Below are 15,908 nucleotides of genomic sequence, written 5' to 3' on the forward strand. Positions count from 1 at the left end.
ACAGCCCTAATACATCTGAATAATTATTTAATTTTAGTTAATATTTTATTCATTACATTTCTTTGTCAAATACTTGATAGCTCATTATGTAAATCAGCAGGGTGTATTTACATCACATATTGAAATATCACCCCTCAGTAGTGACAGCTTTTGTACTTGTTTGTGAGTTTCAAATTTAGGATGAAGTGCTTTTTTTCAGCTTTGTATGGCTGACATGTGCAGCCTGAATATATATCAAATACTGCACTGTCACAGCGCTTAACAAATATCAGACCTGGTCACAACAGTTAATGATACATCTTTCCAAAGCTCAGTTCTTAAAGATGACACAAAGCATCAGAAACTAAATCCCTTAATAGATTTAGCCAACTAATACCACTAGAGGGACCCAGGGGTCACTGAGCACAGAGTGCCACAAAGGTCACTAGCAATCTGGTGATTGGTACCATTAAAAGGGTTAGGGTAATTAGAAGTGTTGTCTATTCTGTACAATTAAGTTCTAAATTATATTTCATATGTGTTTTTTTATTGAGTCATATTCTTCAGCACAACCTGTTTCTTACATAACCCAGGGTCCCTTGTGTGCATTTACATCAAACAGGTGTACAGTATGTAGAAGGAGTCCCGACAACATCTGCGGCACCTGTAAGAGCAGCGACTCACTTAAGTGTTTGAACACACACATGCTCACGCAAAGGGGGACAATGGGGCAGGTTTTCTCCCCAAGAATCCACTTGTCCAATTTAATTTTATAGCACTTTTGCTGAGTAACAGGCTAAATATTTGATGTTTATTTGCATCTCATTCATTTGGTCTCCAGAATAACTCGGGGGCCCGTTTTTTATTTTCCGTGTCCAAAACTCTCAAACCAGAAATTCATCAGAGTATACATCACTCATAGGCTTTGTCTGTGCAGACGTAGTGTATATCTCTCAACTGGGTCTTTAATTGTTTCCTTAGGGCTCCATTAGTGAGCACTAAAATGACATGTGTAGAAGAAGAATGGGTGTGTTGTTGACTCCCTTCGCCTGTTTTACACATCTGACCTGCACGCTTGGAGCAGCGTCTGTAGAATGTTGAGAGAAAAGCTCAGACTATGGCAAAATACGCTGTTGAAAAAAAGCCGTGACATTTCGCATCTTTACACGCTGCGTCGTACGCTAACGTCTGAAGTGGCTGAGTAACAATTTTGTGCAGTGTGGATGTGATGCTACACTGGCATGTGTGAGGAAAAACCATAGACTGTATATAAGAAGTGAACGTAGTCAATGTGATGTCACCCAGTGGTTTGTGGACTGCTGTTTTGAAGCCTGGAGTTTGGCATTTTGGCCGACGCCATGTTGTTTTTTTGGAACCAGAAGTGACACAAGAGGGGGAAACTAAGTACAACCGAACACCAAATAAGACATTTTTAGGCGACCAAAATGTTACAATTAACTTGCATGAACTGACACCAACACACTGTGAAAGGGTTAAAGTTCTAACGCGAAAACGTGGACAACTCCCAGACCGGACAACGCCGTGGTAGTGACCTGTCAATCACAAGGTAGCCCCGCCCTAAAGCATCCCCTGCTTTATGGTCTATCTGACTCTAAATGGGACCATCATTTACTAAATGAACATCATGCTGTATTGAAGAAGACTTGAAACTAGAGATTGAGACCATAAACTCATGTTTACAATGTTTACTGAGGTAATAAATAAAGTGAGAAGTAGGCTCACTTTCTCATAGACTTCTATACAATCAGACTTCTTTTTGCAACCAGAGGAGTCGCCCCCTGCTGGCTGGTAGAAAGAATGCCAGTTTAAGGCACTTCCACGATGGCTTCATTTTTCAAAACCGGAGGCAACCCGCTGGGAAAAAACAAAAATAGCTATAGATTGGAACAGTGTATACAACTCTTCTATTCCTACATCTACATACTTCTACTCTTCTATAGTTAGCTCTGTCTAACTTGCTGGTATAATTACATAGCATGGAGAATATATTAAAACATATGTATTTATAGCTGAGGCCTTAACCTTTCATTCGCTGCTGGTTAGAATATTGTAACATAGATTACACCAGAGAGGGAAAAGTGTGCCAACCAACCCCGGTCTCCCCTACTTGATAAATGAGTTCTTCTCATGTAACAAATCTGTGATTCAGAGTATTTATCCGATCAGTTGTTTCCATTTATTCACTAATTTCTAATATAGCTCCATGATGATGCCAGTTGTTACTGTTTTATTTTTGGGAAAGTTTTCATGTCCCTAGATGATGACATTTTATTTAGAAAGACATAAGATCGATTTCAACCTGCTGGTTAGAAGAAGAACCAGCAGTCTATCCATCTGCTGTTAGGCACAGCAGTAGTTTCAGGCTGGGAATAACACTCACTCTCTGACTTACTTCACAGTGTTGACTACATTTATGGGGTGTGTGTAATAATAAATTGGTTAGACTTAGTCCTCCAGTAGGAATAGAAATATCCATCCGAATGAGTCATCAATGAAGCTAAGAAATCAGGTGCAGAGAGAGAGCACATGCTTGACTGACCCCTTGAACACATTAAACTAAAGACCCTAATACAAAAAGATATTATACCACTATACTACAGTTGAACCCGCTTATAGTGTTCACTGTATTTAATGAATGTTTGTTTTCAAACTCTGCGACCGCTTCGGCTTTCAGGCCTGTTCAAATTTAAGAAATGCACTGAAACCACCGCCAAGGTCAGTGTATCTTTTGGTCATTAGATTTTCCTTTCACAAACGGATATTAAAAAACAAAAAAATTGTGGTTATTTGATTTTCGTTTTAAAATACAAAAATGAATATTGGAATACAAGATGTTTTTCTTTATCAGGGTCAAAAAGGGGATGAACTAAACTTAAAAAAACGGGTTGATTTTCATTTTCTATTTCTAAAAACAAAAAATAAAATCACTAGAAGACAGAAACGAAAAAAGGCAGTGTATTTTCATATTCTGCGACCGGATGTTGCCATTTACAAAGTAAGAGTGCGTATGAGGATTTTTTTTTTTTTTAATATCCGTTTATGAAATGAAAATCGAATGACCAAAAGATACACCGACCCGCCAAGCTGTGGCTTAGTAGCCTATTTGCTCTACCGACATTACTGTACTGGTTTGTAAACAGCACAATACTATTCTATACTACTACTAATAATTTGAACTACAGTAAGCTATATTTTTATACAGTACTGTGCTGTATTATAGTGTATTTGAATGTGCAGTAATTTAATTTGTACAGTAATTCGAAAAGCATTTGAAACAGCTGCACCGCATTTTGAAACAGTCCATAAAATTCATTAAATAGAGAAGCTGTCTGTTTCATTAATTTATATCCAAGTAATAAATATACAAATGTCAATTAGATGGTAATCTGCATGAGAAGTAAAGAAAAAGAAAAAAAAAACATACATTTAATTATAATGATCATCCACTTCCAGCGACAGAATCACTATACAGTAAGAGGTTTCCACTGTAAAACCAAACTGGAGAAAGGTAGAGATAGGTTGCTTTTTCATGATCCTGAGTAGAGATCAATGTTAACGAAAACATTAAAGGGACTGTTTGTAATTTCTTACACGTATAAATCAATCATGGTCGGTGTCCCATGCGCGCTCACGTGTGGCTACGCTGTTCAGACTCAGACTCCAACACAAACTACACGGAAGCACCAAAACCTCTTGGTTGTATCTAGTGAAGCCCGTCTGTTAAACAGTGTTGGCCGTGGTCGGAGGACGCGGGGGAGACCGTAGCTTTGGTCTCCAGGACCAGAGTCTCTGCTGTACTCTGCTCCTCTGCCTGCTTGCCTTCACTCACACACCGCGCTCGTTCTCACTCTTTCGCTCCACCTCTCACGTGCATGCTGCTCACTCCACCCTGCAGAAGAGTTAGTTTAGCTCTGAGAATATGTAGTGAATGTACAGTGGACGTTTGTGCAGAAATAACTGCTGCAGCTCCTCCAGACCAACAGAGGTTTCCCGTGTCTTGTGAAGTGACGGGGCTCCGCAGAGAGAAACGTTATCGTCTCCGACCAAAACTCCGGTGTCTCCCCTGTTCCCTCCGACCGCGGTCGGGAGGCTGAAGCAGGAAAAGCCAACACTAGGATCAGCATTGATTCATGGAGAGACCTTCGTTTGGTCAGCTAACATTACTGCCAAGCAGCTGAAATATAGAGTGATATTGTGCTTTTAGCTGACGTGTGTCGCCTCACTATTTTGAGTGATGCTCGTTCATGTCTATGTAGAGCGAGCAGGAGCGCGAGCAACAGGACGCTGACTTTCGTTGACTTAACGACCACAGGTGTCGCTGTTAACAAGCAATTTCTGATTCTTACAAACAGTCCCTTTAATAAAAACATTAAACTGTCATAAAACATGTTTTTCTGTGGTGATCCATTCCAGGAAAATGACACTTTCACATAACATGAAATAGGTTCAAATGTACAGTAAATCACAATAAGCACAATAAATAATCACAGTTTGTTAACATACATGTCCAAGAAAGTAGTACAGGTATATTTCGTCATAAATAATTAAAAAATAAATACATAAATAAATAATTAAATAAATACATAAATAATACAACAGATGATAGAGGTTGCACGTGAACAAAAACTGTGCGCTACTAGTCTCGTTGCCATGTTTGGAAACAGCACCTGACATGCTAAAACACATTGCACCGATCTGCTTCTCACGCCCATTGTCTCATTTACATGATCAAGGCTCTTTTTAACACATCGACTCGCAGACTAATGAGCGGGAGTCCAGAAAACACTTGAGCGCTACATGCAGAAGTATGAGCCCTTAGGAAGTCCATTCAGTCTCATGCCAGTCTCCGTGACAAGTGCCATCCATTTGGGCAAACAATGCCAACCCTCCTTCCCTCCCAAGCCCCAGAAACAATGGCTCTCAATTACCAGTCAACAATAAATTAGAATATTAAAAGCCACGGAGGACGGAGGAGTGGGTGAGGTTGAGAAAGCCTGAGCTGTGTGACCCGATGAGAAGTCCGCAGATGTCGATCGGCCGTCTCTGTCACGCAGGCCGTCCGCCTGTCTTTGACATGTAGAGACAGAGAGAGAGAGAAGAGGCAGGAACAAACCTGAACCTCCTCCCCGCTGCCATCTCCACACTTGGGGGTGCCCCATGTTCCTCAGTTAATCCCACTTTATCCAAGAGAGGCGGGCTGTCAGATCTGGGAAAAGGGGAGCACGGGGGGCAGAAGGAGACAAAAGCAGGACAAACACATAAGTTTTGATACATTTTAATTACTGTTTAACAAGTCCTAGGTCTGGGGGGGTAAAGAATGGGGGCCACATTTACTCTTGAAAGGCCCCATAAAGAGGCTTCAGAGCAGATTCCCACAGAATTAGTTAAGTGCACGGAGGCAGCAAGAATACAAGTAATTGTGTTTTGGTAAAAGGAGGCTCATTTAGGAGCAGAAGGGATGAAAACACACCTGGGGGATAAAAGTGTGCAGCAAACACAACAAGCTGCTTAAAATCACATTTTCTTTACATCAACACGCTGGGATCACTGGAAGTTACAATTCATTCTTTGTTTCCATTGAAAACCATTCGATTTTAATTAAAGTCTTATAACAAAGATGCAGACTAAAAATGGATCATTTTACTGTGTGCATGGTGTAAATGTAGGCTTGTGCACATGATAATGAGGCATATTTGGTTAATTATCAGAAACGTAAAGGGAAAAAAAAACCTGAATGAAGAATTCCAATATGTTATTTCCATGGTCGAGTAAAGTTCAATCAATATCTGTGAACATGAGCTGCTCTTTCAATGCCAGAAACTAGAGAAGTAAGTTTCAAACTTGTGATGTCATGGGGGATAAAGTCTAGAGCTGCTCCGTAGATTGATGAACGGGAGACTGATTTAATGGACCGACAGAATGTTTGTTTTCTTTTTTTATACACAAATGAGCTTTATTCTACAGTAGTGTTGTCAGTTGTGAAACAGAACATGTTCCCATATACTCAGACCATTCCCCTATAGGTGCTCTCTGTGTCATCTTTCCCCATTCATTGTCTATAGAGCAGCTCCACACTTTATACCCTATCACATCACATATTTGAGTTTTAGCACTCTAGTTTTTGGATTTGGGACGAGAGTGGTTCATGTTTATTAATATTTTTTTGGACTGTCTTAGACCATAGGAAGATCATGTATGAATTTTGAAAATGGGAGTAGTTCCCCTTTAATTGAAACTTTTACATTTATTTAGTGTTTTTGACAGGACTTTTTCTCATGTAGATGTGGATTAAATGGAATATCTATCTAAACAAACATGAATTATGCTGATTATATGTGGTAAACAATGAGTAGGCTCTCTAATATTCTATTAAAGAAAAGTTTGAAAAAGTTAAGACCGATGCTCTATCAAATTAATGAACTAATATAATGTTATAATTAATGTTCCATGTGGACACATTTAAATTGTCTGAGGTTATATGCTTGACATTATTACTCTGATCTCATCTCCAGACTCAATCTTTAGTTAATATTTATTCTGGTCTATACTGAAGGTGATCTGAAGCTCACCGCTGGTGTTCCAGATGGCGTTGGTCTGGTTCTTGTAGCCGTTCTTCATGCACTCGTCCACGTAGGACTTGGGGTCGCATCCTGACAGTAGGATCTCTCTGAGCAGGGCGATGTAGGCTATGGCCAGCCGCAGCGTGTCGATCTTGGACAGCCGCTTCTCGTAGGGAAAGGTCGGCACGTGGCATCGCAGCTCCTCGAAGGCTGAGTTGATGCTCAGCATCCTCTTCCTCTCCCGGATGTTGGCGGCGTGTCTCTGCACCTTGAAGGGCGGCTGGGCCAGCATCCTCCGGGCCCGGCGATGGGACCCCTCCAGAGGATCATCCATGGACGAGCTGTCCCCCTCGGTACAGACGTCCGCACCCGGAGACTGCACGTCCAGGTCGGTGAAGGTCAGCTGTGCGTCCGGGAACATGGACTGACTGCCGAAGGAGGACCAGGGAGACAGCTGTCCTCCGGCTGTGGTGTAGTCCAGCAGGAAGGAGTCCAGCTGGGTCTGGAACTGGAAGTTTTGGTCCATTTGTCCCCAAAATGCAAAATCCGTGGTGCCATCCTGGTCCAAGTCAAAAAGCACGTCCTCCATATTTAAAAAAATAATAATAATAATTATGGAATCAGTTTCTTTTCCAGCCTGTGGCAGACAGCTTTCGTTAATAAACTGCTAACTAACTAACTGTCTACCTGCATGCGCATGAACCTGTGCTGCTGTGTGACAGCCCCACTCGCACATCTCCTGGGTTAAATAGTTCCCGGGCCTCCAGGTTTCTCTCCAGGTTTCTCTGCGGGTTGCTCTGGACTATTGTAAAGCCTGAAAAGGAGAGCTCTTCAGAACACTTTAGCCCTCCTTGTGGATCGCTCATTGCTTTAAAAAACAATTACAAAAGAATCAGTTGATCTCCAAACGACAGAAAGCGGAGAAAACACGTGTCCAATTATAAACTTCCTCCTCAAGTAGTCCCGCTAATATTGACAAGAAGCACTCAGTATGACGCACACATTGGAGGACATTGGAGGACTTGTGCCGAGCAGCATTATGTCGCAGCAGGCCACACAAACCCGGTGGCCTCTGAATGGAGACTGTTTTCATCTATTAAAGCTCAGCTGACAACACTGTCACGAACACATGAACGCTCTTTGTTATACTAAACGTAACGAGGTTTTAATGGGGGACGCGCGTTTTCCTCCGCGCTGCCCTCGGGTTTATTCTGGTCTAGACATATTTTTACCCGCTGAAGTCAACAGACCTACAAGATGCGAGATATTCCAGCAGCATCACCACAACTCGTCCCACATAATTCTGGGTCTAGCAGCCACATTAATAGGCTCCTAATTTGCAAATGATATGACTGAGTAAATGGTGGAACCATGGAGAGGACGCACGCTGTAATTACGCGGAGGGGTTAATCAAATAAGCCCGCTTCTTTTCTTCCTGAGGTTGGATGGAGGGCAGCTTCCAGGATGAACTTTAATTCAACAAGGCTGTATGTTTGCTCACACGTGGTTTTGATTTGACGAAGTCCTTCAGGATGCTGATTTAAAGGGAATCTGTTTGTTGCAGTAAACACAGGCGGCGCGAGGCCTTCAGCTGCACGAGGAGTCTTTATCAGGAGACGGCAGCTGATCTCACCACACTTTATCCACACCACTAACACTGAGACAGGTGAAGCTTACCACTAACAGTTGGTGGCATTACCAAACATTGTAGCCTTGCATGGGATAGAGACAATTCTATTTTTAATTAACCATAAATTATTTAGAAAGAGTAGGGGAGAGCGGGGTGAGTTGAGCCAGTTTTGACTTGAGGCGTCTTTAAAGTGGGAGAATGACAGTAATGTCTCCAACTAAAATATGTACATATATTTGAGGATGTGGTGCATCATTTGGAACGATCACTTTGGATTTAGTTAACTCAAATTCGTTTTAACGCCACTAATTTCTTTGACGCAATAACGAAACTTGTGTTTTTTAGGTTGTAGCGGGCTCATATACTACATTTGCATAAAAGAGGATATTTGTCCACTCCCATCTTGATAAGAGTATTAAATACTTAATTATATCTCCCTTTAAGGTACATTTTGAACAGATAGAAAAAGTGTGATTAATTTGCAATTAATTGTGATTACCTATGCACAATCATGCGATTAATTGTGATTAAATATTTGAATCGATTGACAGCCCCAAATTAATTATAAATCGCTTAACTTGCCCCAGGCCTTTTGGCTCAAACTACCCCAACCCGGCCATTTTAAAAACTTATATCATCCAGCAGTTTAGAGCTAATGTCATGCTAACAGGATAGCCTCATAATGTAACTTCCTAAAGCACCAACACGTGTCAGATTTTTAAAAACTTGTCCGTAATTGTTCAGACACAAGAATCATGACTCCTTTAGCATTAAAAAATCAATTTCAATGGCAAAAATATGTTTTTTGAACCTAAATGTTCTCACCACTTGTCATTTGGGCCTCTCTTTTTTACTTTGGGTCAGTAAAATTGATGACTCTTCATCTGATGACCAATTTTGTCCATGGTTGCATAGAAACAAGGGGTTGGCTCAGCTTCCCCTCAGGCTCAAATCACCCCACTCGCCCAAATTGTGGTTGTATAATACATTTCCGATCATAACCAGGCCGATTAACTCCATAATCTCAATTTAAAAAGTCCCACGAGGCACCTTTCCTGACATTTTGTTCCAATTTCATGCTCGTTCCTTGAGGTGTTAGATGTATCCCAAGTTTAATAAGGCGTTGAAATAATTTATTCCTCCTAAATAGTTGCAGATGTGATAAATCCAGTATGAATGTGCTTTTGAAGATGACGCACAGACAAGTTGTTTGCTTTTATTGAAGGAGCAACATGAAGGCCACAGTCCTATCGGCATTCTTCTCCAGTGAGTTTGATTTCCCTGCAGGGACCTCGCTGTTTGTTTCAGGAAACACATCAAAGTTGCTGCTATTTTCTAAAGGATTGAGTTGCAACGGTTAATGAACCTATATAGTTCCAGTGTTGCTCTAACCCGTCTCCATCCTGCAGTTCAATTAACCCATTAGACTGACACACAGGAGGAATTAGAAAGGACAACATGCTGATTAATTAATGGGTGCACTGTTTTAACTCTGTCAATAAAAACGTTTGGAGTGCAAATCAGGCACGAACGAGAACACGTGCATTGTGTTTAAAATGGCTGATTTAGGATTAACGCGTCATCAAGTAAACTTTCTTTACATTTCTTATCCCGGATGTCCTCTAATAGCCTAGTTGTTGGAGATTAATCAGGTTTAATCACACAGGTGACGTGGTTTAAACTGTGTTTTCATCGAATGAGAAAAGATATGAATTGGAGTGCTTGGCCTAAAATGAAAGTGTAATATTATGTGTGAGCTCTGGTGTTGGGTTGAACAACAAAAAAATAGAGTTTAATTCATCTTTCACTGGGGGAAAAAAACTTAATGTGCATAGTGTTTCACTAATTTTGGTGTCACCGCTGCTTTAAGTCTTGCTGTAACTGCTGCCATTAGTTTGATATTGGTTATTTCCTTTATTTCTCTTACTGTTGGTGGTGGTAGAGGCAAATGGCTGAAAACATAGAAGACTACTCATTTGCTGTGTGATTTATATGCCTTGCAATGTTCTTCCAATTAAAAAAAAAAGTTTTAAAATGTCACATTTAAAAATTGTAAATTAAAATAGTTATCAGTCTTATTGTGTTTTAATTAAAATAATCCATGATCGAGTCAAATAAGCGGTTTTAAGACTCAGGAGCTGCTTTATTAGCTTAGTGGCTGACACGTTTCACAATCTCATCACAGTAAAACAAATTCAGATCAGCTCAGCAGTACACCGTCTGTTTGTTAGAGGCCTCCTAATTACTGAAGAAGAGCACACAGCCATGCGTTAAGAGTCCTGTCAAGACCTTCTGCTGAGCTGCCAGCAGCATCTCTCTCCCAGCTGACGGCCTCGGTTTGCTTTGGCCCGGGCTGAAGAGACGCGCCTGTCAGATTCAGATCCACTCTTATTGTTTATACAACAATTCAAGAGGGCTGAAGGGTTTGAAAAGAACCAACGCCAGCAGCCCTTCAAACGATGTGAGGAAAAAGCACAATAATGATAAACTCGCTGAACACTGATGTGAAATTGGGAAATTTGGCGTGAGACATGAAATCTTATCCTTTTTGGTATAACGGTGTTTCTGCAATGACGGGCATTATTAAAGGTCCCATATTGTAAAAAGTGAGATTTTCATGTCTTTTATATTTTAAAGAAGGTTTATGTGCTTTATAAATACTGTGAAAGTATCAAAACACTCAATCCATGGAGCTCGTATTCAGAAACTGTGCGTATGAAACAAGCCGTTAGGATTTCTGTACATTTGTGATGTCCTGTTGCACTGTATGTGACTGACATCAGCTGACAGGATGTAAACATGGACCCAAGCTATTTCCTAGCAACGCAATTCTGTTCCGAAATGTGCTAAAACGGAGCGTTTCAGACAGAGCATGAATACGGGTATAATCAGACAGACAGTATGAGAAAAATAATGTGTTTTTTGAACATTAAAGCATGTAAATATGTTCTAGTAGAAACCTAAAATACAAACATGAACCTGAAAATGAGCATGATATGTCCCCTTTAAGTCCAAGCAATGAAATTTTGGATTTTTGTCCAAATTTGCAGTGTAATTATGATAAATATATACACAGTGTTATTACCCATCTTGACATATAAAAACAACTAAATAATGTGATTTGATAAAACATATGAAGCATTTTATGTGTCAAAACACCACTTTTCTTCATGTCCCACAACTGTGGTGTCAATGTTGAGATACGTAAAATGAGCTAATTCAATTATATTAAGGCATTATTTCAAAAGGAATTGTTTCATTTACATACAGTATTACTTTACTTTTTTTTCATCTAAATGCATCTGCCCCACACTTCTGAGTCCTTATGTGACACTGAACAAATACCATAGTAAAAGTTATATTCAAAGCCAAACAAATAGTTTCTATGGAAACAGAAGTTTGCATGTGAGCACATGGATGACAGGTCGGCCACCCACATAGGTGACCCTCAAGATCAAGAAAAACAAGTTCTGAAGTATTTATTATTACAGCTTAGTGATTGTGTATTTCGAACAACATTTAAAAATAACGTAATATCACTGTTGAGTTCATGTATCTTAGATAGTAAGAGTCAAAGCTAACGTAGCAGACATTTATCTGCAATATTAACAAAAAAGTCCTTACCTCAGCAGCTTTAGGTATTGTGATAAAGACATTAGACATTAGAAATGCAATATCTGTCATAAAAAAACAGCATATTTTATATTTTTTTGTGTATGAAGACTTTGGTTACTATCTAAATGTTTCAGGATGTAAAGAAAATCATGAACATTTGTTTTTATATCAATATTTACAATGATGCACAAAACTTGATGAAAATGAATTTAAATGTCTTACAAATATTATAGAAATGAACAAAACAAAACGTATAAAATGAACATTATTGTAATGTTGTGGTAAAGACATTTAGTATAAGCACAAGTGATGAAAACCATAAAAAATAAACATGTTACAAATTAAAATCTTAACTATATGTCATTTTGTGTACCTGTTTATATATATTCCATACTCTGATGGTTAAAAACAAAATTCATAGAGGTTGATTTTTTTTAATTGGGGAGAGTAAAAGTGGCCGTAGTTGCAGAAACACCCATAAACAGTTGTTAAAGCCTCGATTCAGTGTGTGTGGTGCCTTAATTCATTCACATGCTGGCTACACTCCGGCCCAAATGTGTGCTCCTCCGACCGCCGTGCTGTAACAACCCGTCCAGGGCTTCCAGCCCAGAGGACCGCACCGCGTGGACGAGTCAAGTGCGCCTTGCTTGGACGCTACGCGAGGCCACATGCTCGCAATTAGGACTGCGGTTTTCGAAGCTGTCTCCCACCTGGGAGTTACAGTGTGGAAAACAAGGAAGTTAATGGAACCGTGAATTCAAACGCATCATAACTGATCCGCACCTGCTGTTTCATGTCCTGTATAATGTTATGATTTTTAATCAGGGACATATTTTGGGGGATTAGAGTTAACATTGTTAGCTCACACAGGGCTTGTGTCATTTCCTACAAATTACCGTGCTGTGTTACTAAACTCTTTTCAGAACCAGAGCCAAAATACATTGCAATAATGTCTATCTCTCTCTCCTTTCATTTCTCTAACTCTTTCTTTCTCTCTAACACTTTACAATCTCTGCCTCCTCGCTCTCTCTCGCTCTCTCTCTCTCTCTCTCAACAAGACTTTCACCCAGGAGACCGGTGTTCGTGAAACCAGACGTCAAAGTTGATATACTTGTCACGAAGTTACGGCACTTCCGGTGTTATTAAAACGCAAACCGCAATCTTTTTTTCTAAACGTAACTAAGTAGTTTTGTTGCCTAAACCTAACCAAGACGATTCTTTCCTAAACCTAAATAAGTAGTTTGTTGCCTAAGCATAACCAAGACAATGTATTCCTAAACCTAACTAAGTACTTTTATTTTGAAAAGACTGGAGCGGAAATTGACACGTGCATCACGTGTTGTTGAATTTGTAGGAAAAAGCACGAAAACATATGTTGAAAGTCGTGCTGAGCGTCATGAAAAAAATGGGAAATTTGTGTCTATGTACACGAATCAAATAGATCATATTTCTTGACAAACTGCCATGAGTCTGTGTTGCACACACACACACACACACACACACACACACACACACACATAGTGAAAGTTGTGAACAGCAGACATGAGATAGTCCACCAGCCATTAATGCAACAGCAAAAAGACAGATTTCAGGGTTCTGTTCAGTGACGCATATCTTGTTTGTTTGGGTACAACAAGGCTGATACACATCTTGGTTCTGAGGGCCTCTGGGATCCGTCTTGGCTGCTATGAGAGAATGGCACGGCAGCCAAGTGGTGTAATCTGCAGCGTCGGCCACGAACGGCTCTTTGATCCGCGCTGGGACTGAGCCATTAGAGTGTCACGGCACATTGAAGCGATAGCTCAGAGCAGAAGTTGCCCTTGACCATAGATTGGGATTCGGATAGCCTCGGGCCTTTACCTTTAAAGGTAAGCTACAATCAGCATTAATGCAATGAGAAGTATGTGCCCAGCTTCAAAGGGCACGCCATGAAAATAATGCAGGAAATGCCTCGACTGATTGCGTGCAAATCTCTCTTTGCATGTGGGGTATTTGTGGATTTGGGGTAACACTCATTTCCTACGAGCTGTTATTGCATCTTTGGGGCGACAACACATGCTGTGTTGTGTGATCCTGTACTGTGTGATGTGTGCCACCGAGGCAAACTTCTACAAAACCAAAGCCAAAGAAATGAATCTGATTCTGATCCTTAAAGTTAAGTACCAGTTTACTGGCTCCGAGCCCATTCCTGTCTGCATTTCAGACCCAGGTCTGGTCTGGAAAAAGCATCATGGTCATAAAGTGGGCCTTAAGCAAACACCCCTCCGGGGGCACCACCCCTCTCCCGGGGCCAGCGAGAGCCTGAAGCTGGATGTGAGCTTGATCAAAACACATCAGTTTTGCAGCATTGGGTGTGTGTACGGTGCATGACAACAGGTGGTATTTAGATAATATGACTTTATATGTGTGCATAACACATCATAAGCTTCCCCCCTTCACTCCACTGTTGCATTCATTAATCCCAATCTGTGCATTCATTACGAGACTTTCGGTGTGTGTCTCTGTGGAATGTTTGTAAGGCCACAGAGCCGACAGGAGAGGACTGATCTGTAGGAATGTGTAGACTGTAATCTGTGGTGACACCTGCAGAGTTCCAGATGTCAATACGGTTCCCTAAAAAAATTGCCTGACTGCAAAAGATGGAGGTTCTTGTCAAAAAGAAAGTTCATCTCCTTCATTTGGAATTATAAACTGTTTTTTAGCATATTTCCAGAGCTCAAGGACAATGAAACCCACTCAACCCATTTAAAGGCCATTTCAACTTTCAGCTCCAATAAGAGAAATGGAGAGAACAGTTATTTCCATGACAGCAACAATATACTAGGGATTTAGGAGAGGTTCAATAGGCCTACATGGGTACGCAGCAGTATCAGCAATGTTAAAATCAACTCAACGTGGGGGGGTCCTGTCAAGTTCACACACATTTCTGTAATGAGTGACAGCAGCACTTTACAACCAAATAAAGTTTGAAAATCTGAGTCATGATTCGGTGGATTTTGGCAGAGTTTACCAAAACTACTCTGGTTGTAATAGCTGGCAAAATCGTACTATTGTACACTGGTTCCCAACCTGGGGGTCCCGACCCCCACTAGGGATCACCAAAGCTTCACAGGGGGGTCACGAGGCCTTCGTTGATTTTTAAGCGGAGTAAGAAAACTTTAAAAAAAAAATTACAGTTAGCCTATAAATCAGTATTTCAGTCATTTCTATGTAAAAATTTTGATTATTATTTTAAGATATAAACTTAAAAATTTGTTAAGTTAAAAGAAGTTAAAACAACCAAAGAGCTAATTGAACAATGGTGAAGCGTCAGGGAGAAGAAAACATTGAATTTGTCAAAAAAATGCCTATTCAGTACAAATGATTGTTAAGAATAAAAAAATAAAAAAAATAAAATGTAATTAGAATTGTAAGTGTAATTGTATGTTTTCCTAAAAAACAGGAAAACTCATCTCTGATGCAATATTCACAGGAAACAATCTGGTCAAAATTCATCCGCTCGTTTCACACAAACTTTCTGTAATTATTGTGTTAAATTTTTGTGTTATATATAATTTATCAGTTGTTCTGTACTGTTATTGTTATGCATTGAGTATAATTTGAAATATCCATAAAATGTCACTCAGTCAGGAATCATCAGTTTAGTCATTGACAGAAAAGGGTCGATACCGAGTACTGATCAAATACTAGCATTTAATTAATAAGCTGCATGCCTCACTGTGTGGAAGTGACCAGGATCATTCTTTTATGTGTAAGACAACATCATCATCACATTGTAAAACAAAATGTAACAAATAAATAAATATATATATAAATTTAGTGATTTCTTATTTGTTATTAAAATAATAAATCATACACCAACAACTTGGCAAAATTATTAGGAATTACTATTCAGGTGTAAACCTTTTTAATGCAGCAACAAAAGAAACTTCAGTATATAATGTATATGAGTATATAAACATAGAATTGTATTTGATAGATTGGTCCCATTGTTACCGATATCCGATCCAGCTATTTGAGTCAATATCGGCCGATATCTGATTTGGTATCGGTGCATCCCTAAACCTAACTAAGTGGTTTTGTTGCCTAATCCCAAGTGTTTT

The 15,908-nt window shown here is 39.9% G+C and overlaps 1 protein-coding gene across 1 annotated transcript; it reads right to left on the minus strand.

Annotated features, from left to right (window-relative positions):
- Positions 1-1,741: 1,741 nt before the first annotated feature.
- Positions 1,742-7,636, minus strand: LOC141782180 (transcription factor 15). The gene is made up of 2 exons (XM_074658241.1): positions 6,570-7,636; positions 1,742-5,206 (listed from the first exon to the last, which is right to left on the minus strand). Exons 1-2 carry the CDS (start codon positions 7,147-7,149, stop codon positions 5,169-5,171), a joined length of 618 nt encoding a protein of 205 aa, XP_074514342.1. The 5' UTR covers positions 7,150-7,636; the 3' UTR covers positions 1,742-5,168.
- Between the last annotated feature and the right edge of the window lie 8,272 nt (positions 7,637-15,908).

The sequence above is a fragment of the Sebastes fasciatus genome, chromosome 14 (genome assembly GCF_043250625.1).
Source record: "Sebastes fasciatus isolate fSebFas1 chromosome 14, fSebFas1.pri, whole genome shotgun sequence".
Taxonomy (NCBI): domain Eukaryota; kingdom Metazoa; phylum Chordata; class Actinopteri; order Perciformes; family Sebastidae; genus Sebastes; species Sebastes fasciatus.